We start from the raw sequence: 27397 nt of genomic DNA on the forward strand, positions 1-27397 counted from the left end.
GATGATAAATTGCGGGTAAGAATTGACAATGATGCAAGTGGGAGCGGGAGACGTGAGGGAGTCCAATGAAGTTAAGAAAATATGTTATGATATATGTTTCATTGTTTTTATTTCTGCATTTATGTTTAAAAAATTTAATAAATATATATATTAAAAAAAAGAAAAGAAAATGAATGGATTTGCCTAAATGTGTATAATGAAGGTACCAGGCAAGCCTCCCTTGGAAGAGCATTTCACAAACCTGATAAATTAATATAAATCACCTTCTAGGTCAGTCTTTGCCTGCCTGGTGTCCTTTCAATGTTTCGGACTACAACAGTCATCACCAAAACTACACCTGCTGTGCTGGGTGGGATTGATGAGGGTTGTAGTTCAAAACAGCTGGAGAGATTTGGACATGTACTGCCTCCCTGTTATATTGCATCATTCTACTAGTGTAGCAATTAACGGGGGCTCTCACACCGGTTTGTAATATTCTATATGAATGTTTCATTTTTTAAAAAATCACTCTAATCAAGCTAAGGAGATCCACATGCGTATCTGAATTAGGAACTACAGACACAAATTAGATCCATATTGAAACAAGCTCCAACTATCGATGCCATCTATCATCACTGCATTGCATGCACATTCAAATGGTATAGTTCGTCAAATGCAAATACCTTTCAAAGCATTCCAATAAATTCCAGTAGAGGTCTAATAAATTATTATTCATTTTGTTTCCATATGAAGTGTCACAATAAATTTGCTTGTGTGGGGAACGGGGGCAAGGCTTAGAAGCATTATGCAAGATTCATAGCTCTGCATTCTTTAATATAGTTTTGACAGTTCATTTTTAGAAGAATAAGAATTAATGTCAGTCATAGAAGCTTTGTCTGGCTTCAAGAACGGAGCTTCCTAACAAGTGTTGCATTGATGGGCCTTGAAGAGAAATTCCAAATCTCCTCTTTAACAAATTGTTATTCATAGCATCTTCGTAGCTCCAGACAAAGTTGAGAGCAGGCTGATGGATCAGGGTGAGAATTCAGTTGCTTGGATTCCATCTCCAAGTTAGTCAGATACCCACTGACATTTTACACATTAAAAATAGCTCTATTCTGGTCTTCCTCCCATTTGAAAGACATGGACCAGTTTTCTGAAGTCACAGCTGTTTCTTCAGGTGTACAAAAACATAATATCAAGAACAGTTATGTAGCTCAGTCTGTAAAATATAGAATATTTGCTGCTGCTGCCTAGGGGGTTTCCTGGCTTGGGAAGGAGTGTTTAGATGACCCTATTCCATTAGATTTGCAGCTTGGTGGTGCTGCCCAACTGACTTCTGTGGCCTATAGCATATTTTACCAGGTATAGCTGATGTACCAGCTTTGTACTGTGGTAATCTGATAACATCCTTTATTGCATTTACATTCCCCTCCTTTTCCCCAAAAACTTCAAGATGGCATACATGGTTGTTCCTTCTCCACGTTAATTCCCACAACAACCGTGGAAGGTAGGTTAGGCTGAGAGGTAGTGTCTGGCCCAAGGTCACCCAATGAGTTTCATGGCTGAGTGGGAAATTGAACCTTAGTCTCCCAGGTCCTAGTCCAACACTCTAACCACTTACCTGCACTGGCTGTCAGTGTCTCTCTTACTGGCTACTCTTACTCTCTTACTGTGTTGTGGGAAGTGCTGTTGGAAAACTACCCAGAAACTTAGGTATTAATATCTACGTATGTATTAATATTTGCAAAATTACTCTTCGGAAATGTAGTACTGCATGTGGTCTGGTCCTTTTATAACACACACACACACACAGCATAATTTTGCATATAATTGATTGGGCTATTTTTAATAAACTGCACAAGCCACTCACACACAAATGTGCACACAATGCAAGATGCAGCAATGCTTGGTTTAGTATAAATCCAGCTACAATGGATTCTTCCTTCATCGTGTTCTCAGGCTATTAAAATTTTTTGCTGGGATTGCTACATACGGTTTGCAAGTGCTGTATACTAAAACACCATGATATTTAACATGTAAAGTTTGCTGTTAATAGTTAATTTTAAAGGGTGAGTAATTTCCTATTCTCTAACTACTATAGCAGTTTACATTACTTCATCGTTCTTGGTGGGCAAATTTACTACTTGATCACAGTGAAACAAACCCTTGTAAAATGTGAATCACATAATTGTCTCGTTTATTTAAATAATTCATCCCATTTATTTAAATGTTCCACAATCATATTATGCAATTATTATGAAGTCAGCTTACTATTTTTGCAATTCTCTTTTCTTTCACTCCTCTTAACATCTTAGTTTAAAGCCTGCAGGGTCATTAAAACCCATCCATGTGTTCCTTTTACTAATGTGAGTAATTGTATTGAAACTTGAAACTTATTTTCAGTAGTTATATGAAGGTTCTTATTTATGCACTGGCACATATATCTCTAATAATGCTTTTGAACATTTCTGAAGGCTCCTTCTGGGTCTTCTAATTCTACTCAGACATAAGCCGGTGCTCAGCACAAGAAGCAGTTCAAATGCTCCACTTTCTGTCATTTGCTGATTTTAATTACAAACTTTTTTCAATCATACAGTAATTATGCCTGTAAGTCAGTGTTAAACCCTTAGGGACTCAGCTGGTTTTCATAAGAACTGTATAAGAAAACGTTGTGCACTTGAAGCAGCAACTGGTAGTTGAAGACTTAGTTTGGTATATTGTAAGAAGACTTCATGGTAGTAATTTTCCTTTATCTATTTGCTAGTTTTACAAAGTAAAAACTGGAATGTACCTGTTTTCAGTGCCAATGATAACATGAATCTGTGTTCTTTATATGCTGTGTTTTTTTGTTGTTGTTTTTTTGACAAATTGCAGACGGAAAGATTTTCTGTAAGTCAAAAACACCTGTAAATGCAGGCGTCTAATAACATGTATTCTATAAACCATATTGAATCTTATCTGATTTCCTCTGTGTCCTATTTAGCAAAGTTTGTTCTTGCTACTGTGGAACCAGAATAATTGGTTGAATCAGAAAAATGCAGTCTTGAAAGGAGGTTTACAAATAACATATAAATAGATTCTTCGTGAGCTTGGACTGGAGATTTCACTGATCTTACTCCGACAAAGTTAGGAGCACTACTTTAACTAAAAGTTTGGGTGAATAACAACTTTTGTACCTGGCACAGAAACTTCCAATAATGTCTTGATTGAGAGGCCACTACCTTATTGATCACCGTCTCATGTAAAGGGACACTTACAACTGTGTTAGTTATTAAGATCTGGGTCCAATCAGTGTTCAAGAGTTGGCACAAAAATGGAGGAAAAAAGCTTGGTATTTGCACAAGTTGTTTAGGTGTCCCTCAAAAGGTTATCTGTCATCAAACATATGATTCAAACTCCATAGCCAATTAGCCAGCATAGGGAACCCTATTTGTAGACTAAGTTCTTATGTGCACAATTTTCATTTTATTTCTGTGGTTCAAGAGTTGGGGATAGATGGATGTCTATTTCTGGTCCATGTGTATTTTGCATCCATAAGCCCATTCCTAAATCTAGTCCACCCTGTTTACATGTCAATCTGCATTTTAAAGCAATGTATGTAAATTCACATTTACTGACATTTTCTCCCCAACAAAACATGCATTTCTGTCCGTATAGTCTCCTAAAACATATTTTATATGCATTTTGACATAAATTAAACATATTCTTATATTCATCTAAACATTTTAATGCATATTTTGATACATTTTCTGAGCCAAGAACAGTATCCCTAATGGAAAACGGAAGGATATCTCTAATGCAGGCATCCCCAAACTTGGCCCTCCAAATGTTTTGGGACTACAGTTCCCATCATCCTTGACCACTGGTCCTGTTAGCTAGGGGTGATGGGAGTTGTAGTCCCAAAACATCTGGAGGGCCGAGTTTGGGGATGCCTGCTCTAATGCATGCATTAGCAGCTTAATACAGTTTCCTACATGTGCCACCTTTAAGAGAAACATCTATGAGTCAGAGGTGTGGTCTGGCTGAAGGAGCTGGTTACTGATCAGTGTAGGCTCCTGGGCCTCATCAAGAATGAAGTTTAAGTTGCCATTAACTCAGCTTGTAGAGTTCCTATAAAAGCAGCAGAAGACAATGCAACAAGTACATTACAGTCTTATGTATTCATCTGGGAAGTGGGGATCAGGTTGGTGTGCTTAATAAATGTTGAATGAAACCGTAGAGTATAGCATCCCTAAGCAGTAGCAGTGTGTGGTTTAATGTACATGTCTTAATTTTCCATTACAGTGATTTCTTGGTTCATTTTTTTCCTTGTAGCACACATAATTTCAGTTATGTTTTGTAAAATGTGATTGGTCAAAATGTTTACATCTCTGAAATCCTTCATGATATAAACAAAACATTAGTTGATGCTGTAGATACTTTAAATATGTCAAAATGGAATCACAGGCTTTTCTGTCCTGCTGAAATTTAATTGCGATCAACATTTTAATTTAATAGAATGTAAGCAATTGAGGCTCTGTTTCAAAGAGTTGTGCTGCTGGCTCTGTGCACTTAAGTGAGACTTTGGATTACCACTAGTATCACAACTGTTTCATGGGGTGGGGAAGAGAAAAAATCCCAGTGCTATGCATACCTAAAGGCCCAAGTTTTTCTTCTTGAACTGCACATTAGAGAAAGGGTTAATGCACTGGTCTGATATAGCCATATTCTCATTTCCCCTTGAATTCTTGGAATATGCTACCTCCACAGTATTAAAATTTATTTGCAACAGTTTAATGCAATTTTTTTGGTGCTGCTGCTTAATATTCTTTATCGATCTTGAAAGGGAGAGACATTCAATTACTTTCTCTCCAGAAGTATCCTACTTATTACCCCTTTGTTGCTTAGGTTAATAATGAGTATGTCCAAGCAAGGACTGGAAAACAGAAATCAATTTGTGGCCACAATTCATTTTAGAGAATCTCTAGGGGCTGCTGTATTCCTGAACCCTTAACCATGGCTTTTTCTTCCTGCCCAATACAAACTTGGTGATTTTTGCTACTCAAAAATCCACTGTGTTAGTATTATTCTTTGCTCAAAATTTGCCTGTGGAGCCTTCACACAAACCATGGATGCTGCTCCCTTTCTAAACAGCTTTCTTGCCCCACAGATCCATTAGATTGGCCTTTAGAATGTCCCACTGGGTAATCTTGACCCAGATGATTGCTTAGCTTAATCTTATTTGTAATCTGTACCATAGTCTTCAGAGTATCCCAGCATAAAATTGTCATTTGACACGCTCACCACCTTTCCCTTCCATGTACCTCATCTTTCTATCTCTTTATCTCAAATATTTATATTCTGCCTCTTAATCACGGGGATTCTTCAGATGGCTCACAATACCACAAAACAATCAAGGAAAATTCAAGCAGATAAACACACACAACAAATTCAGTTCAGAAGCATGCACCAGATGCTATTAAAAACCAAAGCAAAAAGCAGAAATTTAACCCCCCCCCAAATTATTGGGGGGGGGAGGCCTTATGGTTTGGTGAAGGCCCTGACTCTTGTTGCTATCCTCCTCACCTCAGAGGATGGGGCACAGGATAGATACCACCTCAAAAGGGGCTGAATAGTTCAGCAAGTTCATGTAAGTAGTTAGTCCTTCAAGTTCCTGTCCAAATCATTTTCAAGTCCTCTATACTTATTTCCAGTACTCAGAATTTACCTTTCCCCTTAATATGCAATTTAACATAGATTCATCTACCAGGGTTGATATTTCAGTAGTCCATCGCCTAATAAAGTGAGTAACACTTTGGTCTGACTTCTGGACAGATAATTTTATTCACGTTTTCTCTTTGTTCTCTTCTAGGTTACACAACAGAATCCTCTGAAGTGATTATAAAAATGAAGAACTCCAGATCATTTCTCTGTCTTGGAACCTACATTTTAAACGAATATATTTAAATCTCAAGAAGAATCTTTTCTCTCACAAACCTAAATTTGTTTAATTTTGATGAAAGGACAATGAGCTCCTTTTGTTTTTTGTGTCACTTCACTCTGTACAGTGAAATCCCACTCTCCTCATTTTGTTCAATGGGAAAAACCTGAACTCATCATCATCAACTTAAAAACAAAATTTTGTATGTCCAGATCAAGTATAATGTGCCTCTAATACATTGCCATATTATTTTCAGTAGTTGCCATCTATTTTGGTTAGTCTGATTTTTTAAAAAATATATATACTGATTTGACAAAGTTTCTTGATTGCTTGTAGAAAGTGACTTTCATCCATTTGAAATGGCTCCTTACACCAATTCTTTAATGGTACTAATATGAAGCATTGCATTCAACGTTGCATAGCATTGTTATCAAATGACTTGCACAGACAGTGTTTCAAGTGCCAGCGGCCAACTCACAATATTAAAGAGTGTCCTTCTCTGTGCAGAGATAAAAATAAAGTTCTGTTGCACGTGGATAGCAAACAGATGAACTTGCTTGCAGTGCTAGAAGTAAGGACTTATCACAGTGAAAGCTGGACTGGATTGTTTTGCTTGAAGAAAGGAAAACTATGCAGTTTAATGTTTGGATTATTAATAATGATGCTAGTGATGGCATCCTATATACTGACTGGAGCTAAACGTGGCCTCTTGCTGATGCAGCCAGCACTACGATATGGAGCTTTTACTAGCAGTTCAAACTTAATGGACAATGAGAGCCTCTGTGATATGAAAGACCATTACCAAACATCTAAAATGAATATTTCATATGCAAAGGATTATCCAAGCATTAAAGTAATTATTGACACAATTACTACAAACATTGAGTTTATAACTAGACATCTTCCAGACTTAGAAGATTTGAAGAAACAAGAAATGCATGTGAGTATACAAGAGGGAGAACTATTGATTTAAAAATGGTAACCTTGACCATTACTCTCTGTAGTATCTAGTCAACACCAACACAGTGATGCCATTATAAGCCAATGCACTCTTAAGTTAACACTCACTGAGGAATCAAGGCAGATGCACTTCAGTTTAGGTTAACATTGACATTTAGCAAGGCATTGGGACTCCCTATCAGTTGTATAGCTGCTTCTCTTCATTCATGCTTTTGATATGACCCAGTAGTAGATATGATTGAGAACATTAGATAGTCTCAGAAACTGGAACACACATGTTGGAGCCTAGGGAAAGCCACTGTGGTGCTTTATAACTTTCCTCTGGAAATATGGGAAGATCAGATCAAACAGTGAGGTAGTTACTGTAGCTGGATGATCATAGACATTCTGCTAGTCAGATCAGACGCTTAAATGAAGTGATTTTTATCAATTGTACATACAATAGACTTACAAGTTGCACAGGGGGTACGTTCTGGAGGATTGCGAGTAAAGCCAAAATTGTATATAGTCAGAACAATTCCAGAACTGCCCCTGCGTGATGCTTCCTACCTTTCTGAAGCTGGTGTTGCAAGTGGACCTTCCCTTCCATGAAACCAGGCATACTGGGTTGTGGAAAGGTCTCATTCAGGCTCTGGGAGCTTCCATGGAATCTCATGAGATTTCAGATGGCCCCATGGGATCTTGAGGGAGCCTCCCAGAGCCTAGTAAGCAAGTATGAGAACTTAAAAGCTCTTTTCATGTTGGCAAAGCCCATCATGGAAAGAGATGTTAAAATTTCCTCCTTGCATGCATCTAATTTGTGCAATTGCTGCTATATAAATACCAGACATAAAAACTGGCTTATCACTACATGCTTTTACTGGTGTACAGGAAACAGAGATGTGGTTGCCACTGCTATTGGTAAATCAGACCTGAAGAGAGTGAACACAGAAAGTTCTAAGAATTCTTTATCTAGATAAGTCTAATTCTTCCAAGGAGGTTTCTTATATGCAGTTTGTAGATGCTCAGGAATGTAGAGTGTTAACAGATGTTTGGGAGTATGTGGGAAGAGAAAATTATTGGATGGAGACACGCTTAAAGGTCCATATGAACACTTTGAAGCACAATCTACTCCTTAGACTTTTAGGACTCTAAAATGCTAAAATGTGAGGGATTTCAGGAAGGTATAGAATTTATGTTAAACAACTAGAAGTCAGTGTTTCTTTACAATGAAAGTGGTACAGTTTTATTAACTAAACCTGAACATTAATTTGATCTGTGTATTTCATCTTCATTTAAACCAGTGTTTCCTAATTATTATTTCCTTGCATGCATATCTTCCAGTTTGCTTAATCTTATTGGACTTGCATATTTCAATAACCTTCAGCCAGGTTTTCCAATGTTCACAATACCAAGCTGAGATACTCTCTTAGGTGTGACTGTTTAGGTTCACTATTAATATTGGTGAACTATATCCTTCCTATGCAATATCAAGTGCAGCAGCACAATATGTACCTCTTTGGTTCGCTTAGATAAGCATTGAACTAGTGTTATTGTGAGTGATTGCCTGGGAATTGAAATCCTGGAGACCTGCAGTCAGTCAGTATAGACAGAACTGAGCTAGATGAAAAAATGGTCTGATTTGGCATAAGGAAGATTCTTATGTTCCCAACCACTCCATACATCTCTGAATTAGTTCCATATAAACCACAAGAGTCACTTGGTGATCTCCCAAGGATTTCTGTTATTGCTTTGGCTCTGAAAATTCACCTTGGCTTTCCTTTACCCTATAATTCATCCAATAAATTAATCTATGACTATTATTGAAGCCATTGCTATGCTGTCCAGTAGTATCATAACCCTATACAACACAAACTTGTGTCTTTACTAGGTCCAGTTTTTGCTATAGGATGCTATAGTGGAAGCAACATGAAAGTGACCTGTGTGAAGTCAGACGCCCAGGTGGCAGAATGCTTGATGATACTATAGGACATTATGATACTATAGGACATTATGTGGTGTTTCTTTTACGTTTGTGCAGGGATATGACTATGTTGGAAGCAGTGTGTGAATCGCTGTGCAAACTCATTACAGATATAGCTCAGGGTGACAGTTTCTACAACTGTAGCATCAGGTCTTCTGTTCTCAGTTGCCCATGCTAAAACAAGATGAAAAGCAGAAATGGCAAAAGCAAAATGTGAAAACTGTTGCAAATAGTCTTCAATATGTCTCCTACTGTGTAGGAACTAAAGACCAGACTCTCATTAAGAATTCACTCTGCAGTTAACTTACAGGTACAATGAAGTACTGTACAGTGTCTACACAGAAATAAGTTTCTTTTTATTTAATGGGGATTACTCCCAGGTAAAAGTAGTACATGGTTTCAGCCTAGGCTTCGCTTATGGGCTAGCATTGGAGAAAGCTGTGTGGAAGGCAAAAATTCAACAGATTAAGTATGGGGAAAGATATTCACATTCTAGCTGTCAGACATTTTATCACGCAAAACATATACAAATCTGTGGTCTCTTTTGTGAGTAGGTCAATGTGGCCAATCCATATACAGTATACTGGACCCAGAAAATCCTGTTGGCCCTTCTGATTGTAGTCTAGGGGTGTATGATCTCAATGCAGCATTCAGGTCACTCTGCCTGTCCCTCCTACATCCCTTTTCTAGCCCCACGCCCCACCAGTCCTGGTTTGCACCCTTCCCTGCAGGAAATGCATCCTTGAACTTTGATAATGCTGTTTGCTTGTCTGGATGGATGAGAGAGATTGAGTGTGTGTGAATGTGTATAGAAACTAGCCTATTGTACAGTGGTAAAATTCACATTTGTTGCTCCATCTATTTTTGCTTCTGGTACCACCCAACACTGGCATGTGGGTCCCAGAAGCCCCTTGAGCTAAAAAAGGTTCCCAACCCCTCATATTTAATAGAGTGGTTGCTATGCAGAAGCTTTTGTAGAGAATTGCTGTGTTATGTAGTGTGTGCTGCTTTTCTCAAATTATTCCTTCTGTTGATGCGTTATAATTTTGTCATACATAGATGAATTCCATCTGCTCTAGGAATTAATTTCTTAAAATACAATTCTATCTATGGAAGTCTGCATAGAAGCAATATTTAGGTTTAGATAACCATATCACTTATTTTTGTGTTTAAGAGCTGGGCTTTACAAATATATTCCTCTTCTCTGCCAGCTCTACATATCCTCCTGGTCTTATATCTGTGCAACAGCATAGGCTATCGGAACATTAAAATGTCTGGAATGTGTAAACAATAGGATTATCATAACCGGAAGTGCTACCATGTTCTTTATTTCCTGCCTGAATGAGAGCTTTTATTCTCTGTTTTGCAGATGTTCTCCGTAATTCCTAACAAGTTTCTTCCAAACAGCAAGAATCCTTGTTGGTATGAAGAGTACAAAGGAAACACTACTAGGGATCCTTATGCTACAAACTCATATGCGTTGTATTCCAAACGTTTTCGGACAATATTTGATTACCTTAGAAAGGTGTTTTGGAGCCATTTGTATCATTACAAGGAGAAGCACTACCGGCTACGCTGCCTTCCCCATTTCTACATCATAGGCCAGCCAAAGTGTGGAACAACAGACCTTTATGATAGGCTCAGGTTACATCCTGATGTGAGATTCTCAGCAATTAAGGAGCCTCACTGGTGGACAAGGAAAAGGTTTGGTGAGTAAACACACTATCTGACACAGAGTTGTGCTGGCAGAAATGAATTCTTAAATCTTCCTTTCGAAGCAGCATCTCTTCATTTTTAAGTTTCTCCAGTAGACCTAATGCTGGAAACCAATAGGTCTAGCCTTAATGTCTGTATCTATGGCAAATTGCGTTGGATACACACTGGAAGTGCACGTAACAAGCCCCCAATCAGCAGCCTAATATAGAGAAGCCTATCAGCTGGATTGGTATAAACAACAGCCTGCCCTAATATTAATGAATTGATCTATATAATGCCCAGGTTGCTTGTCAGCTGCGTGCAGAGCAAATCTTAACATTGCACAAATTTATAATAAGCTGTCATCAACTAGAAAAACCTAGGATGGGTAGCACTGTTTGTTGTTTGGCCATAAGCAGATGTCTATACAAATTTGCCTTTTTGTGTAATTCTTTCAAAATACCTGCTCTGGCTTAGGTAAAGGAGTTGGTGCTAAAAATCCATTTCAGGCAGTGCCTTGCGGTAACATGAGAACTGCTTTTCTTTTTGACAGTTCCATGTGGCTTGATCAATACCAGGTTTAGTGGGGCTCTTGGTTTCCTGCCCCCAGGGACTCTCACCCCTTAACCTTGAAAGTGACAGGTATATGCAGCAGCATCATAAAGGGGGGGGCAGTTTAGTGAGCAAGTTCTGCTAGTCACCACTGTTTTAAGCACCCTCTTAGTATGTGAGGTCCCTGTGTAGGAGTAGTTTATTTTGTGGAGTTAATATGCTGGGTGCTTCAGCTGCTAAGGCTGTAGTGTTGGAGAGTCAGTGGTTTTCATTTGCCCAAAGCAAAGGGCTCATGTCATGGACAGCTGCCCATGGAACTCTGGTGCTGGGCCTGTGGCTGATACATGGACGATGCAGTCACAAGGATAAGGCAGATTGCATGGGTTTTCCCTTGGAGGAAAGGTGCCAGTTGCATAGAATAATAGAGTTGGAAGGGACTGCAAGGGTTATCTAGTCCAGCCGCCTGAAATGCAGGAATATTTTGCCCAACACGGGGCTCGAACCCACAACCTTGAGATTAAGAGTCTCGTGCTCTACCGACTGAGCTATCTTAGAATACAGGCATGTGTGATTAGCCTGCCCAGATGCTTCAGTTGCATAGTGTTGTATAACAGAGCTTGACTCCACAGTCTGTATTGGCCTGGTTTGAAAGGTGAACAGACTTAGTGCTAGTTCCCATCTGATGATGAGCTCATTCAAGGACATAGTGACAACAGTTTCTAATATCTACCTTGCTTGAGTGCCAGTTTGGCAGGAGTGAGGGTTGGAAGCAATTACAATGATTATCTGAAAGCAGGACCAGCGTCAGCACCTGGAATCCTTGGGCTTCTGCCCGTGGATGTTGACACTGACCCTGCTACCATTCTGCTGACGGGTTTCCTAGGATTTTTAGTTCAGGAAACAGATTTATTTTTATTTGCTTTCAAGAGTTGCAAGGATTCAAATCTTGAAATATCAAAGCAGTAGAGAATATGTTTTCATTATTTTTTTAATTATTAAAACTGAGCTCCCTCCCTGCCAAGCCTGGTTGTAGTCACTTCAGTCTGGTTCTGCTCAGTATGTCTCAAGACACAAGGGAACAGTTTAGCCTCTATGGATTTTGACACTAGTGTTTTGGCTTATGATTAGTGATATAGATGGCCTAGTAGCCTGAGGTTTATACTACACAGGGGATAGGTTCAGTTGTGTACGCCCTCCCCCTGCTTCAGATAAAGCCTTAGAACGAATACACAACAGAGCTTCTTCTGTCTGCAAATTGGTTTGAATAGGAAACCACTGCTTTTCAGATTATATATGATAATGCCTTCAAGTATGAGTGAAGTCCCTCTAGTTGAAATGGACTAAATTGGTACAACTGGTTTCCTCTGCTAAGGCAGTTGAAGCAGCAAACTCAATAAAAATGAGCTGAACTAATTTCAGAGGGATTTTAATTGGTGTGCAGTGTTCTTTCAAGCATATTCTTTGTGGTTTGTCTCTTATACGAGTTCTATACTTGGCCCAATAAAACAACTTCTCAATTTATTTCAAATAAAATTCCATGTTCTGAGGCCAAATGCAAACAACAACTGTTTTAGAATTATTTGAAAGGACCAGGCAGGTACATCTCCAAAGCTGAGAAACTCTGGGCTTTGCCATCTGGCCAAGAAGACTATGTATGCCACTCTGAGTGGAACACAGGCATGCTAACAAGTTACATGTAACAGCATGTAAGAATACCCATAAACCAGCCTTCTGCTGCTGCTTCTTCCTCGTTAAAGTTATATACCACCCTTCATCTGAAGATCACAGGGTGGCTTACAACATAAAAACACAAAATAAGAACATGAAACTTATTAACATAATAGCAAAAAATACACTTTCCCCCAGAATTCCAAGTTATATTATAAGTAGGCTTGCTTCCATATTTTGCAAATATTTGGCATTTAGCTGTGGATTTGGAGTTCTGACAGGGCAGAGCACCCTATAAAAATTGGGAGGAACTACTAAATTCTAATGCAATGATGATACAGCTTGATACAGCTTGGGTTGCCCACCATGCCATGCCTTGTTTTATCTGTCCAGAGACCTCCAAGGCCTTTGAGGTATATTGATGTCATCACTGCTATACACTAAAAGCAAGAGGCCTTTATGCCTACTGTGCCTGGCACAGCACAAATAAGGTCCTTTGGGCTATTGCTCCAGCAGCATCCAAAAGGAAGGAGGCCATGAAAAACTAATTCAAAGCATGCAGGCCATACCATGCTTATGTACAGGAGCACTGTGAAGTTTGCAGCCTGCTCGATATGAATCAGGTACTCACTTCCTTGCCTGACTCCAGGACCCAGTCTACATCTTTATAGCAGCCTCCAGTCTATTCACCATCAGGCCTAGATGTGCCAGGACCTAGATATTTTGGAGCAGCTTCACAAACACTGGCATGATAATAAATACCTGGTTAAAACCAGAATCCTCTGGGCCTTCTACATAATTCTCTTGGCTGCATTTCCCGGTTCTTTGCTCTGAAGTCTTTGTAGTTTGCTCTGACCTATTAATATCTCCTTATTCATTCATTTCTACAGTGGCAGACTGTGCTTTAGTATAGAAGATACTAGGCAGACTTTCTTTGACTCATGGTTCTCGTGCACTTTTCTGCCTAATGAAACAACCATAATCTAGAAAGAGAAAGAGATTCCTTTTATTACTGTTAATTTTACAATAAAAAAGAACTTGAAAAAATAATAGAATATAGTGTTTTATAAAGTAAGTTGAAAAACAAAATGAGATTGATATACTTAGAGTAAATCAGTTCTTTAAATTTCAGAACATTTCACAGCAGTAGTTTATAATTTGGAGAAAATAAGTTCTTTTGATGGTACTTAACCACATCACATCAAATCCAGTTTGCTATATTGCCATTTTGTCTCTGTCCTGGTTCTTTTGACTTCATTAAAAGAAATTCCCAAATGTTATATGTCCACTAATTCAATACCAGGAGTTATTTGAGAGCTCTGTTTCTATGCAAGCAGTATTCCTGCTGCAGCTACCATGCAAGAAAATAGTTATTCATATTATTTCCTTGTTGAACCATCAGCATAATTGAACAACTATCGTATCTTATTTATGATTATGCTATTTGAACAGGGTCTTCCACCAAATAGTCCAAAAGGCAGAGCAGCAAACATCTCTACTATACCACTGTAGATTCCAGGCTTACTTTATTTATTTATTTTTGCTTTCAGGGATAATTCGTCTGAGGGATGGATTTCATGATCGCTACCCAGTGGAAGATTACCTGGACTTGTTTGACTTGGCTGCTCATCAGATTCAGAGTGCGTTGCAGGGGGACACTGCAAAAGACTTCAACAAGATAATTATTGGTACACAAACTACTGCTTATAGGGGTTTATGTTGCTGGTATGAGACTTGCTTTAATAACATCGGTAGTTATCTGTACTAAGATAAGAGTTCACTGATCTCCTCTGTATCTTAGCAATGTAAGCTAAGTATATGATAGCAAAAATGTGGATAAGGCATTTTATTAGAACAACTTCTGTTGGCAAAAGGGTAATGCAAGCTTTACAGCATCATGAAAGTGTGCCTTCAACTAGTAATGAAAAGTTGAGCAAACATCTGTCTGAAAAGAAGAGCATTATAAATCTTTAATTTTGCACCTTGTTTTCAGTGTAAATAGAGGCTGTTTAAAAATGCATTAATATTATTGAGTTATTTATAACACTTTATAGCACCTTGGCAACAATATAGTGTTCAATGCAACATGCTGTCCATCTAAAATAAAAAATAACTACAAAGAAATACAAACATGCAGAATTGGGCAAAAACTTTGTGAATAAAAAATACCTTCACTTGCTAGTGAAATCTAGATGCATTCCATCACTATGTCCCACTGATTTAACCACAGCAAATGACATCATATGAAGCAAATATGTAATCTGATTAACTTGATGGGCATGGAAGAATATATGAAATAACGTATATGGGACTTTAGCTCTATTGTTTCCCTTAGGATCCATTCAGTTCAGGGTTGACCAGATGCCAAAGAGGACAGAGTCCTTGCACCTTTAATGGTTGGGTAGGAGAGGCAATTTCAGGAGGTGTACAGTGGTACCTCGCAAGACGAAATTAATTCGTTCTGCGAGCTTTTTCGTCTTGCGATTTTTTCGTCTTGCGAAGCACGGACTTTGGAAAAGCTTCAAAAATCACCAAAGTCTTCAAAAACCTCAAAAAAGGCTACCACACCGCATGCTATGAGTTGCTCCTCGAAGTCAAGTCGCAACTGCACCCCCTGAATGCACGGTTTTAAGAAAAAGGAAACAAACTTGCAAGACAAAGGAAACAAACTTGCAAGACGTTTTTGTCTTGCGAAGCAAGCCCATAGGGAAATTCGTCTTGCGAAGCAACTCAAAAAACGAAAAACTCTTTCGTCTTGCGAGTTTTTCATCTTACGAGGCATTCGTCTTGCGAGGTACCACTGTAGTTTGCATGAGAAGCTATACCTGCTGAAGTATCTGTTTCTACACAATGCTAAAGGCACAGGTTTCCTCTTTTGCATCTGGTCACCCTAATTCAGCAACAGCACTTTGTTTTTTTGGAAGACAGTGCAGGATAGTTGCAAGTGTGGCATCAGCAGGTAGGAAACAAAGTCTGCTCAGACTCCACAAATGCCTTGGGAAACTTTAGGAAATAAAACTTTTCATGGGATGGAGATGTGGTGTTAATAAGAACCTCCACCTGTAATTTCTGCCTGCTGTGCTGCTGTTTAGTTACATAAAGGAACCAAATATAGTGACAATAAACATTTGCTAGGCATAAGAGATGGGATAGGTTGGATTTCCTTCAAGGGACCAATTTATTCTACTGTCTACTGAGACTGGGGAAAGTCTAAGCTGTTGTGACCTACGAAAGTTATTATGACATTATTGACATATCCTGACTTTTTAAATCAAGAAGCTATTAGGCCTCATTATTTTGTTGTGATATGAGCAGGTTCACTGCTCTTTCTATAAACAAATATTGTGCCTCAAGTGCTCTTTCTGGACTTTTATTATCAAGGACACATACAAGCTACATTTTTTATTTTATTGGTCTCTTGTAAGGGAAAGAATGCTAATTCAAACGGCTAATGTACTTTTTTTGAGCAATTGCCTTTGCAAGGAGCTGAACTTTTTGTTAAGGAAAATGTTTACAAGGCCTCTTTTTAATAAAGTTTACAGGAAATCATCTGAATTAATATGCTCATTATAATGAACTTTTTTTATTACCTTGTTAAAAATACAATTTAGTCAAGAATCCATCTATAGGAAATATGAAAATCTGAGATTTTCTTAGGGAGCCACATTATTAAACGTCAAATGATTAAAAAGGAGAGATATAATTAAAACTATAAACATCCCTCTAACTTTACCAGGGAAAGTAATTTTACAATCAAAAACATCTCTGAATCAAATCTTTATTTGGTTGTAATTATATTGCCAGATGAAGCCATGGAGGTTTCAGAAGCCCTACACAAGACATTACCCTTGCAGCTCCAGGCATTTTAGACAGGGTTTATTTATTTTTGATCCTTATTATGATAAATTTACCAGAATGGTTTATGAAAGCACAACATGATTTTTTACCATTAATCTCTGGCTAAGGACATTAAAGAGCCATTTTTAATGAAAGTAGGCAGTTTCATCATATGTTGTATGCTTTTAGCGTCTATGAAAAATTGGTATATTTTGGAATGTGCTGTTCTCATTTGATATATAAATGCAGCAGCATTTAATTCATCATGGGTTAAATATAGATTCCTCCTCACAAACATTAATTCGTGTTGTGGTGCTATGGGGTGGGGGAGAGAGATGATGAAACAATAGAATCATGGAATTTCTGAGTTGGATGGGAAGTCAAGGGGTTATCTAATCTAACCCCCTGAAATGCAGAAATAATAGCTAAAGAATCTGTGACAGAAGGGCATCCAACCTTTGTTTAAAAACCTCCTTTGAAAGAGCGTCCATTACCTTTCAAGTTGTCTGTTCCACTATTGAATAGCTCTTACTGTCAGAAAGTTCTTCCTAATGATTAGTCAGAATCACCTTTCTTGTAATTTGAAACCATTGGCTTGGGCCCTATCCTCAGAAACAGTGGAAAATAAGCTTGCCCCCTCTTCCATGTGGTAGCCCTTCAGATATTTGAAGATCATAGAGTTGGAAGGGATCCTGAGGATCATCCAATCCAACCCCCTACAATGCAGGAATCTCAATTGTATTTCCTTTCAGTCTCCGCCCAAGACATACCCAACTCCCTCAACTATTAAGAAGTGTATTTTTGGCTGCCATAGCCAAGAATAGGAAGTGACCTAGCATATTTCATTTAATGTTCTGGTCCTGCAGTGCATTTACAACAGTGCTCAGAATGAGCCAGTCATCTAGAGTGACACTGATCTGCAGCTTTTTGTCATTCCTAGGAGAGGCGAGTGCTTCGACAATGTGGGACAACAACGCTTGGATTTTCTTCTATGACAACAGTACAGAAGGGGAGCCTCCATTCTTAATACAGGACTTCATCCATGCCTTCCAGCCAAATGCAAAGCTGATTGTTATGCTTAGGGATCCTGTTGAAAGGTTAGCAAGCAATATTTACATAGTATCAAAGAAATGTATTTTATTCTTTTTATTTGTTTTCATGGGTAGTTGACAGCTGCCCCCAAAATTGGTAAGTTGAGAGCAGCATAACTCACCCCCGCAACTCAACTCCATAAACACTTGTACCACCTCATCGAATCCATTGTTTTAAAAACTTATTTTTTATATGGCTGATACAATCTATAAAGCAAAGGTGTTTTTAGTGTAGAAATGGATTCTTTAGGAATCCTATTCTAGAGCTAAAGAATATTTAGAATTCTTTAGCTCTAGAATAGAGATGGCTTACCTGCAGCCCAGTAGTCCGATGCAATCCCCCAAGACTTCAACAACATTGGTGGGCAAAGAGATTTGAACCTCTCTACCCAGCCCTGATGCAAATTGCCCCCTCACTATTTACCAGATTGATCATTTGATGAGGGGGACAGTAACACACCTGACTCTCCCTGTCAGCTAATTCACTTAGCTTACCTTAGGAAGATGTGTGTGTGCATGCGAGAGGGTGGAGTAGCCACACCCACCACTGGCATGTGGCCCTGGACCAAAGGACAAATGTGGCCCTTGGACCAAAAAAAGGTTAGCGCCTCCTGCTCTAGAAAATTCTACCTTTATTAGAAGTCCCCAGAATGTTTAAATTCCAGTAAAAAGATTTGGAAAACGTTCCTTGTTTTGCTTAGTTTCAGAATAAGGTGAATTACAGTCCATGGTAGCTTTGACTTCCCATTCTGAATTAATTAATCACATTTTCAATCCTCATTTCCATATATTGGAGAAACTTTGAATACCTTTAATTCTTGAGCATGATCTGGGAAAGAGTTAATACAGTATGCAATCTGAACTGATACGAGTTGTAAAATTGAACAAGTAAAACTCCCATAACAGATAATCTTTCATCTTGTTGACATTAGCAAAGATGCAGGTAACTATGGAAACCGGGAGCTGTGAGGAGATCCCAGTTGCTTAGGGCAATTTCAGTGTGAAAAAGGCAAATGTAGCCCATCTGCTATAAGGCATGGAAATAAAGGTCAACAGGTTTTCCTCCCCTGCACAAGGTAGTGTGTACCTTGGTCAAGAGTCCACTCCAAGTTGTAGTGAAAGAAAAGGAAACACAGTTCTTCAGGCTTTGCTGACATGTACTCCTTAGCAGTAATATGGGAATAAATATTTTAACCCTCTTCACAGGATTCCACCTGCTTCTTAATATCCCTGTTTTTGGTGAGATATAAGGACTTGTTTGCCTTGTATTGCATGGTTCAATTCTCACTTTTTTTAAATGGTAAAGTGATTTATTTCAACAGTCACATGGTATTCTATTATTATTTATTCGTAACATTTCTGTCCTCTTCCTCCTGAAAGAACCCATGGCAACTGGTAGACAGTTTTATGGAACAATATAGCACCGTCTTTTCCTAAGGATTTAAGTAAAAAAGCCTTGATGATATGGTTAAGCTGAGGTCTCATTAACTATATTCAAAAGACGTCTCATCATATGTAAAATGACAGATAATAGTAATATTATATTAAGGTCACCACATCCAGGCTTGGCATTGGCATTTGGTGCTCTTACATCCTGGCAAGGCCCACTAGTGCTGAGGTCTGCTTTTTATAATTAGTTTGGGATAAATCAGAACAAAGCTTTAAATTTCAAACAACCATTCCTCTGAGTATATAAATCATTATTAGGGGTGGATTCCATGACTTTCATCCTTTTACTGTTACAGCAGAAAGAGGTGAAACTATAAAGAACTTTGGACATCTGAGGAATGCAGGACAGCTGAAATTCAGTTCCCAACCCCCACCTGTTATTCCATTGGTTTTTGGTCAAAGTATTGCTTATTTCTAGCTTGAAGTAATAACATTTGTTTTCTGGAAATATTTAAGTTTCCTCAGTTTACTAAAGGCATGTTCAGTTCTTTTCTTCTTTTGTGTATATTTTAGGCAGAGGCTAGCAACATATATTGGAAGGCAATATATGTTGCTCTGCAGGCCCCAGGCAAGGATAGTAAAGGAAAATATTATCTGTAATACTCAGCCACATCTTTTGATGTGAGCTTATGCACTCAAAGGCAGTGGTTTCCAAACTGTCCACACCCCACCCCAGAGACCCCTTGAAGATTGCTCAGGGTCTTGGTGGATCACTTAATTATTTTTTCTGCCTGTTGTAGCAATTGAAATGTGCTGTGCTAGATGCTATATAATTCTTAATTGTATTTTTATTGCTCTTTTTTCTCATATATTGTACTTCATTGTACTGCAGTTTGAATGCCATAGGATTCAGATTGTAATATAATAAAATGCAAAATGTGAAACAAAAGAAGCAATAAAAGTACAATTCAAAAATCAATACTTGTATTTAATGTGATGAATATGTCATCTTCAACTGCAAATCCACAGACCATCTGGGTGAAGTTTATGGACCATAGTTTGGGAACCCCAACTCTAAGGTGTATTTGTATTTGTGATTGTGGTTCTTTTCTTGGTTCTGTCAGCTATGATTTCCATGCCTTCTCCATTCCTACCGCAATGCTATACAGGCATTTGAAAAGAAAAAGTGGTGCAAGGGAGCACCACTCCCTTGTCTCCCACAAGTCTATGTGCTCCTCCTTTCTAGCCTCATGGCACATATCTCCCCTTTTTGTATTTAAAAAGAAACAAGCAAGCTTCCCTACCACTGCAATATTACTCACTGTTGCTTACTTTTGTGCAATGAGAATACTACAGTTGCAGGATCAGAATCTTATTCTGCTGCTGCAAATATATGCTTTTCTCTAAGGTGACTTGAGCGAGTCTCCTGCATCAGTTCTGTTCCCCTCTTCCCCCAAGGCTTTAATGTGCTGGCTTCAGTTCCCAAGGAATAGTCCTAAAGTTTCTTAGATCGTGCACTGCTTGTTGCCCTCCTGCCAGGTGTTTGAGAGAATGCCACAGGTTTATATCTGCCTGTTGAAACATTAACATATCAGACCGCTGGTCCATCTAGCTCAGTCTTGTTGACAGCGACTGATAACACCTCTCCATGATTTCAAGTAGGAGCTGCTCCCAGCTGTTATCACTTTTTGTCCTTCATCTGCCATTTTGCGGTACACAACAGGTTTCAATCTGTCTATTAAACTAATGGAGGCATCATGTCTGTATTGAGTTCAATGGGCACATTGGATTTTTGTGAACATTTTATTTTCAAGCATTCACAAAAGCTTGAAGGCTTTTGCGAGTACTTGAAAATAAAATGTTCTCAGTGGAAATGCTTGGAAAACTCAAATGATTTCAAAGTGGAACATGGGGATTTTTGTTCATCTCTAACACAGTGGTGCTGGTTAGAACAGAGCTGGAAGGTCAAACTCAGCAGACTGAACAAGAGAGACTCTATATATAGGAGGGCTAGCTCACCACATTTGTGAAGTAATACACATTAGCATCTAAAGAGAAGGGGAGTCGGGGTGTAAAACTATTAAAGAGGCTATAATTACTTGCACCACTGGTTGAAAATAGTAACTTGTGGAATTTAGGAATGAGATTATTTTTGTAGGGAAATGATAACTTTTATCCCTATTTAAAGGTTCCGTTCATATGCTGCTTCTGATCAGCTTATACTTAGGGAGAGCTGTGGATTCATGCAAGATCACATGTTCTTTTCCTCACACAAGGGAAGATGTAAATCTTAAACTGGCCCATTGTGACATTAAATTCCTTGTAAGAAGTTTTAGTCATGCCATATTCAAATAAATGGATGAACTTATGGTTCATTCATTTCCCCCCTGTGAAAAGGAGGTACAGTGGGAAGTAGGGGAGGAAGTAAAATCTGATCAGGCTCATAGACTGTTTGCCTTGTCTCATTTGATTTGTGTCCATAGGCTCAGCCTCTTTCCAGATTAGTCATTTTTACAAAATGGGAGAAAAAGTGGTAAATCAGTTTCCAGTGCCATCAGCATTTCCTGCATCATGGCCACATATATAAAAATCAAATATTAGATTTGTAAATTGGCTTTTAATTTTTTTTCTTTTTTGAAAGATAGTCATAGGGAAAACACACTACCGCCTGATGTGAATGTTTTCCTTATTAGAATTCTATTCTCAGCAGCAGCACTACATAGAATAAGAGCTGTCAGCAGTAGTGCTCCCTATTGCCCAAGTCACCTCATGGCCCCCTGCAAGGCAGACAGCGCATTGTTGACTTGATAAATATATTTTGTGGCCTTAATGTTAACAGATGGTAATTGTATGCAAGAGAGCTGGATGAAGTGGCTTTCTTCTGTAAATGATCTGGAAATGCTCTGCAATATGACTCTAATATTCAGCAGCTGTTGCTTTAGTGTCTGTCTCATATCGTAATATACCCCTTAACTTGGGAGATACCAATTTTGTCCACTTGTAATGGATACAGTTTCCATTACAATAGATTGTGCTTTTTCTCTCACCACGGGATAAATCTAACCCTATATGTACTGCTGAATTGTAAATTCTTTATTCCTGACAGCCAAGTAGCATAACTGTGCCTTGCCATAATGTAAATATTTGATGGGTAGAGTAAAGACCCACATGCTGGTTTCATCCTAACCTAAGGGAGGTTACACCAATATTATTGTCACTATTTATTTAATTGTTTTGGGGTTTTCTTTAGAGGAATGCTGTAGGGATGGAGAAAGAAAAACTAAGAGTCCTAAACTGGACTGGAGTTAAATGTGTGTTTTATGTCTAGAAAAGTTGTGCACTGATATACAGCATTGCTTCCCCCTGTAAACTAATTGACTTCCAGTCATTTTGAGCCATGGAATTCTATAATGATGGATCACGTAGCTCAGCTGTAAAATATCTTCAGAGATATTAGTATTTGGCCAAAAGAGAATCTGAGTTATCTTGGGTGCTGGAAGAGAATACAATGGCCATGGTTGTGGTAATGCCTAGATATTCCTCATTTGTGCTATTCCCCTTAATATTCCAGCAGTAGCTGCAGTGCACATATTTTCCTTTCCTAGAATCTGCACGAACAAGGGGATTCATACAGCAATTTATTTAATAGTTTAAATTTAGGAATGCAACAGAACACTACGGCAGCTGAACTTGCAGTTGCTCTTCTGCTGCCCTAGCACTTCATGTGACTGTTGTGTTATGGCATGCCTGCTCACTCACTTTTCCTTTCCAATGCCTTTGTTTTCCTTCTCTTTTCCTTCTGGCATTAGAGAGACAAGCAGGCAGCTACCATGCAGCTGCATGTTTCCTTAGTTGTGGAAAAACACATTTCTGTACCATGACAACACTGAGGGAAGAGGAACAGTCGCACTGTTGAGAGCTGCAGGCCCATGTGACCACCCGTGAACATTTATTTAAAGCCTGGTTCAGCCTTTCATTTTTGCTATCATTAAACAGCTTCTGCAAAATTGTTAACATAGGGAACACATCAAGAACCAAGTATTTATGCTGATAGAATTGAAATATGGAACTGTGCTTGAAAGAAATGGTTCCACTTTTTATGCTAGGTTCCATTTCTTCTGCAATCTTTTCTGATGAAGAGGCAGTCATGTGCACCTACACTTAATTGTGATAGATTATGGCAGCCGGTAACAGCATCAAGTGAGCCATAAGTAGCAAGAGCAGCTGAAATCCTCATCAGCAAAGATTTGGTTTTTATAAAGATGTCCCACAAAGCAAAGTAAATAAATAAATAAATAAGGAAATATCCTACAACTTATACAGATTTCATTAGAATATAAGAATCTCCTGACAAGGAGTTTGTCGGCACTCCACTGTCTACATGGAGTTTCCTTGCTGTACCATAGTATAATCACTAAACTGTGTAAGGTGTGCTTCAGCCTTGCACACTCCCATCTCTTCTCCCCTGCATCTGGGAGAAGGACTACCTAAGCTTTTCATTTTAATCAACCCTTTAGTTAGCTAACAGTTTTAACCTCCACAAGGACTGTGGTATAACTCTAATCATGGTACGTCTCAAAAACATAGGAAGTTGAAACCTTGGTTTCTGAAGCTGTACTGCTTAAATAAACCATAGTCAATGTGAACCAGGTTCCCTAGTTCAGCAAAGTCTTGCAAAGTCCCCCTCTTGGCCATGCAGAGGTAGGGGAGTTTTGAGAGCTAAAGACTTGTGCATAAACCATATCTTATCTGGACATACAAACATGACATATGTCTCTCTAACAACTCTTGGGAAAATCAATTTCATTCCCTCTTTGGAGAAATGTTCTACCAACATCCATACTTACCTGGGAGGATGTTCCACTGATCTCTGAGACTTAATTTTGAGTAGACATATATAGGATTCTGTTGTGACACACATACATAAGCTAAGGGGTTTGGAGAAGGAGATAAGACCCTTTCTAAAGGTCATGGTACTTAACCAAGATATAGGCATTAGTTTCCTGTAATGGGGAAATTGGTTATAAGAATTTGATTGGTCTTTTAAGATATACATTTTAGTGAATTGTTTTTGTTTTTAAAAAGTATAACTGATAGACCATTGACAGAGCATACTGTGCTAGGCATAGTTCTGCTAATTTTCAAACAAGTTCTAACAACAGAAAGCACACAGAGAGAAAGATATTTGAAGTTGATTATAATCAAAATGAATGACAGATCCCCAGTTTTTTGAGGAATGTCCCTTGGTATCAAGATAAACCCACAACAGCTAATATTTTGCTTCAGTGCAAAGATTAGCATTGCATAATAGTAATCACAATTTAGGGTTGCCATATTTCAGAAAGTGAAAATCTGGACAGGAAAGTTGTTAAGCTCCCCCCCCCCCATTTTTTTGAAGTTTTTGAGCTATTTTTAAATGACACTCCCAGCACGGGTTGCCTTATGTCCAGATTATCCCAGACGTTAAAGCGATTTCCTTCCTATCACAATTGTGGCTAGCTTTAGTTGCAATTCTTATTTCTTGATCCTAAACTCTAGGGGGTAACTTCATGGTTATGTAAGTACAGAAAGCTGCTGCCCTCCTATAAGATTAGATTTTAATTCTGAGACAGAATTTCATACTCGTGTTCTATTTTGGAATGGATATGTATGATCATGTTGTTTATTTTTATCTGTTTAAGTTTCCTGCCATCTTGAGCAAGCATAGAGAAATTGCTGTCCTCCAGATCTTGTTAGACCACAACTCCCATCAGTCCTAGAAAGCATGATTGGTAGCCCACCAACATCTGGATGGCCACAGGTTCCCCACCTCTGATCTAGAGAATGTGATTAAATGGTGTTGGCAAGAAAGAGCCATCTAAATGAGCTGCATATGCCAGCCATCCTTTTGGCTCACTTTCTTGGCCACCTTCTCGCCTGTCTAACCTAGATAGCAAGCGCTATTAGCTAGCACTGATGTTACTCAAGGCAGAAATTGCAAACTTCACCTTTCTCGATTTCTTTTGATAATGTGCTTTTAGTGAGCTCTAACCTTCTTCTACACGCACATTTCTGCAGGGAAATTGGGGGGGGGGGGAGGAATTGTTTATGTTTCAAAGTGCTGCATTTAATGAATCGGCTGGCTCCATCCTTCCTGTTTTTCTCATATCTTCCAGTTTCACAGCCAACTATTTCATGCACAGTAAAACAGGCGGCTGCCTAAGGCAGCAAAATATTAAGCACGGCCAAATATTCAGCACGTCTGAATATGGGAGTGGCACATTTTTCTGTTTGTTTTCATTATACCTACAGACAGAGCTTCCCATTCGTACATGGCTCTGTTGTTATAACATACCACACAGAGACACAGCAGTTAGTGAGACCCTCCTTTCTCACCTATGGCTGTTCTGACATCTCTGCTGCACTCTCTTTTCCTCCTTCTCATGAAAATCAATAGAGTTTTTATTCGTCACATGAAAGGAAGGGGGGATATCTTTCAAAGTAAACAAGCTTGAAGCTGCTAGCAGGTGTTTTACCTTAAAACATCTTTTAAAACAAAAGGTGACAGCGGGCTGAAGTAAAGTGTATCAAAATTCCAAGGTCAAAGTGGTTCCTAGGGATGAGTGTGACTTTGTGTAGCAGGGGCAGGAGGGAATCAACAGATAGTGAGATCAGAGGAGAGGTGGCTGAAAAAGAGTGTTCGGTGGACACTGGACTGGAAAAGAAGACCCTGAAGGAAGGGTATTTGGAGGTGAGGGAGTCTTGAGAGTAAGATAACTGAAGATGGGGAATCAAAGAAAGGAGTGACTAATAAGCAAGCAAGTGGCCATGCGACTGGGATAATCAATATAAAAGTGGTAGCAGAAGCTACAAGAATGAATAAGAGCAGCAAGGAATATAGTCTGCAAGGAGCAATATGGGGTCAAGATCTGAATCGTGTGGTTCATATGGCTAGTTTGAGAGATAAAAATGGTAAGTTAGCAAAGAGAAGATAAGTAATAGTATTATTAGATCTTGTTCCTGTAATATTTTTTCTCATCTGACATCCCTGGCATGACCAAAAGAGATGGTGGAAAGATGCTTGGGAAGTACACTCCACTAAGGTGAGGTACTTGTAGGATTCCTTTGCCAGATAGGCAACTTGCATCAGCCTGGCATTTCAGTTTAATTTTCTTTGGAATGGAGCTGTGAGACTTCTGCTGGAATAAACAACAAATTAAAGCACAGCCTTACTATACAAATAGCACTCTTGCTTTTCTTTTCTTGCCTGGACAATAGCTATTGGTTTATTACTATGATGATGATGATGTGGGATGGCTTAGCTGCAATTGTGCTTCAATTGTTCCTGTGTTATTTCATTTACAGATTGTATTCTGATTATCTTTACTTTGCAAGTGCTAACAAATCTGTAGAAGACTTCCATGAAAAAGTGGCTGAATCACTGCAGCTCTTTGAAAATTGCCTGGCAGATTACTCCCTGAGAGCCTGTGTGTACAACAACACCATTAACAATGCCATGCCCGTACGTACATTTCAGTTCTCACAGACAATAGAATTTCATGAAGCTGGTATTATCACATATTAGAATATGTAACAATGACCGCTCCCCGCATAAAACGGGGGGGGGGGGGCTTTGCGTGGACGCGCGCAGCCCCTGGATCTGGAGCGGCTCCATTCAGCATAGGCTTGGCTTTGCCTTCCCTCAGGTGGGATACCTGGAGGTCTCCGCCTAACCCAGTCAGTTGTCCAATCCCACCTGGCGGAAGCGTTGCCAAGGAGATCAGGCCAGATGGGGGAGGAATTACCTGCCCACACAATAGAGGGAGGATCTTACCTGGGAATCCTCACTTGGCTCCAGAGCTTCTCCCACCCTGCCCGCCCTCAGTTAATGCCTTATTTTGCAGGTTAACTTTTCTTCAAAGGTTTTGCAGGTTAACTTTTCTTACAGGTATGCGGGCGCTGCTACTTTAAGGTTGCTGTCAAAGGGCCGGAAAGGAATTTCCCTGCATTGGCAGGTTTCGCCTTTCCCGTAGCAAAACGTCACAACTTTGGCGGTATCAGGCCTTGGGCGGAATCCTTTTGTCCATCTTCCTCTTGCAGCAGCGATACCAGGGTTCCCCGTTAAAGGGGTTTCTGAAGGGAGGCTTTGACCGTATGCCGAAAGGTCGTCATTGCTCTCCCCTGCGGCGGCCGCGTAACGGGGGCGGCTATCTCTGCTTGAACATATGTTCTCCAGAGCCGGCCCATCCCCCACACAAACACTGGATAACCCTGATGCTCCCTAGGTCCCCGGCTGGGGACTGGGGAGGGAGAACACCCAATGCCTGAGCCAAGGTCTACCCACATTTGAAATTTAATAAA

At 39.2% G+C, this 27397-nt stretch overlaps 1 protein-coding gene across 1 annotated transcript in view; it reads left to right on the forward strand.

The window, feature by feature from the left end:
• The window catches only part of CHST15 (carbohydrate sulfotransferase 15), a 73450-nt gene that overhangs the window by 41718 nt on the left and 4335 nt on the right, over positions 1-27397 (forward strand). The window contains exons 2-6 of the mRNA XM_079976722.1: positions 5834-6842; positions 10195-10534; positions 14291-14428; positions 17518-17674; positions 26402-26558. Coding sequence (XP_079832848.1) covers positions 6297-6842; positions 10195-10534; positions 14291-14428; positions 17518-17674; positions 26402-26558 — 1338 coding nt within the window. The 5' untranslated portion in view covers positions 5834-6296. The remainder of the gene's footprint in view (positions 1-5833; positions 6843-10194; positions 10535-14290; positions 14429-17517; positions 17675-26401; positions 26559-27397) is intronic.

Source organism: Podarcis cretensis (assembly GCF_951804945.1).
Source record: "Podarcis cretensis genome assembly, chromosome: 5".
Taxonomy (NCBI): Eukaryota; Metazoa; Chordata; class Lepidosauria; order Squamata; family Lacertidae; genus Podarcis; species Podarcis cretensis.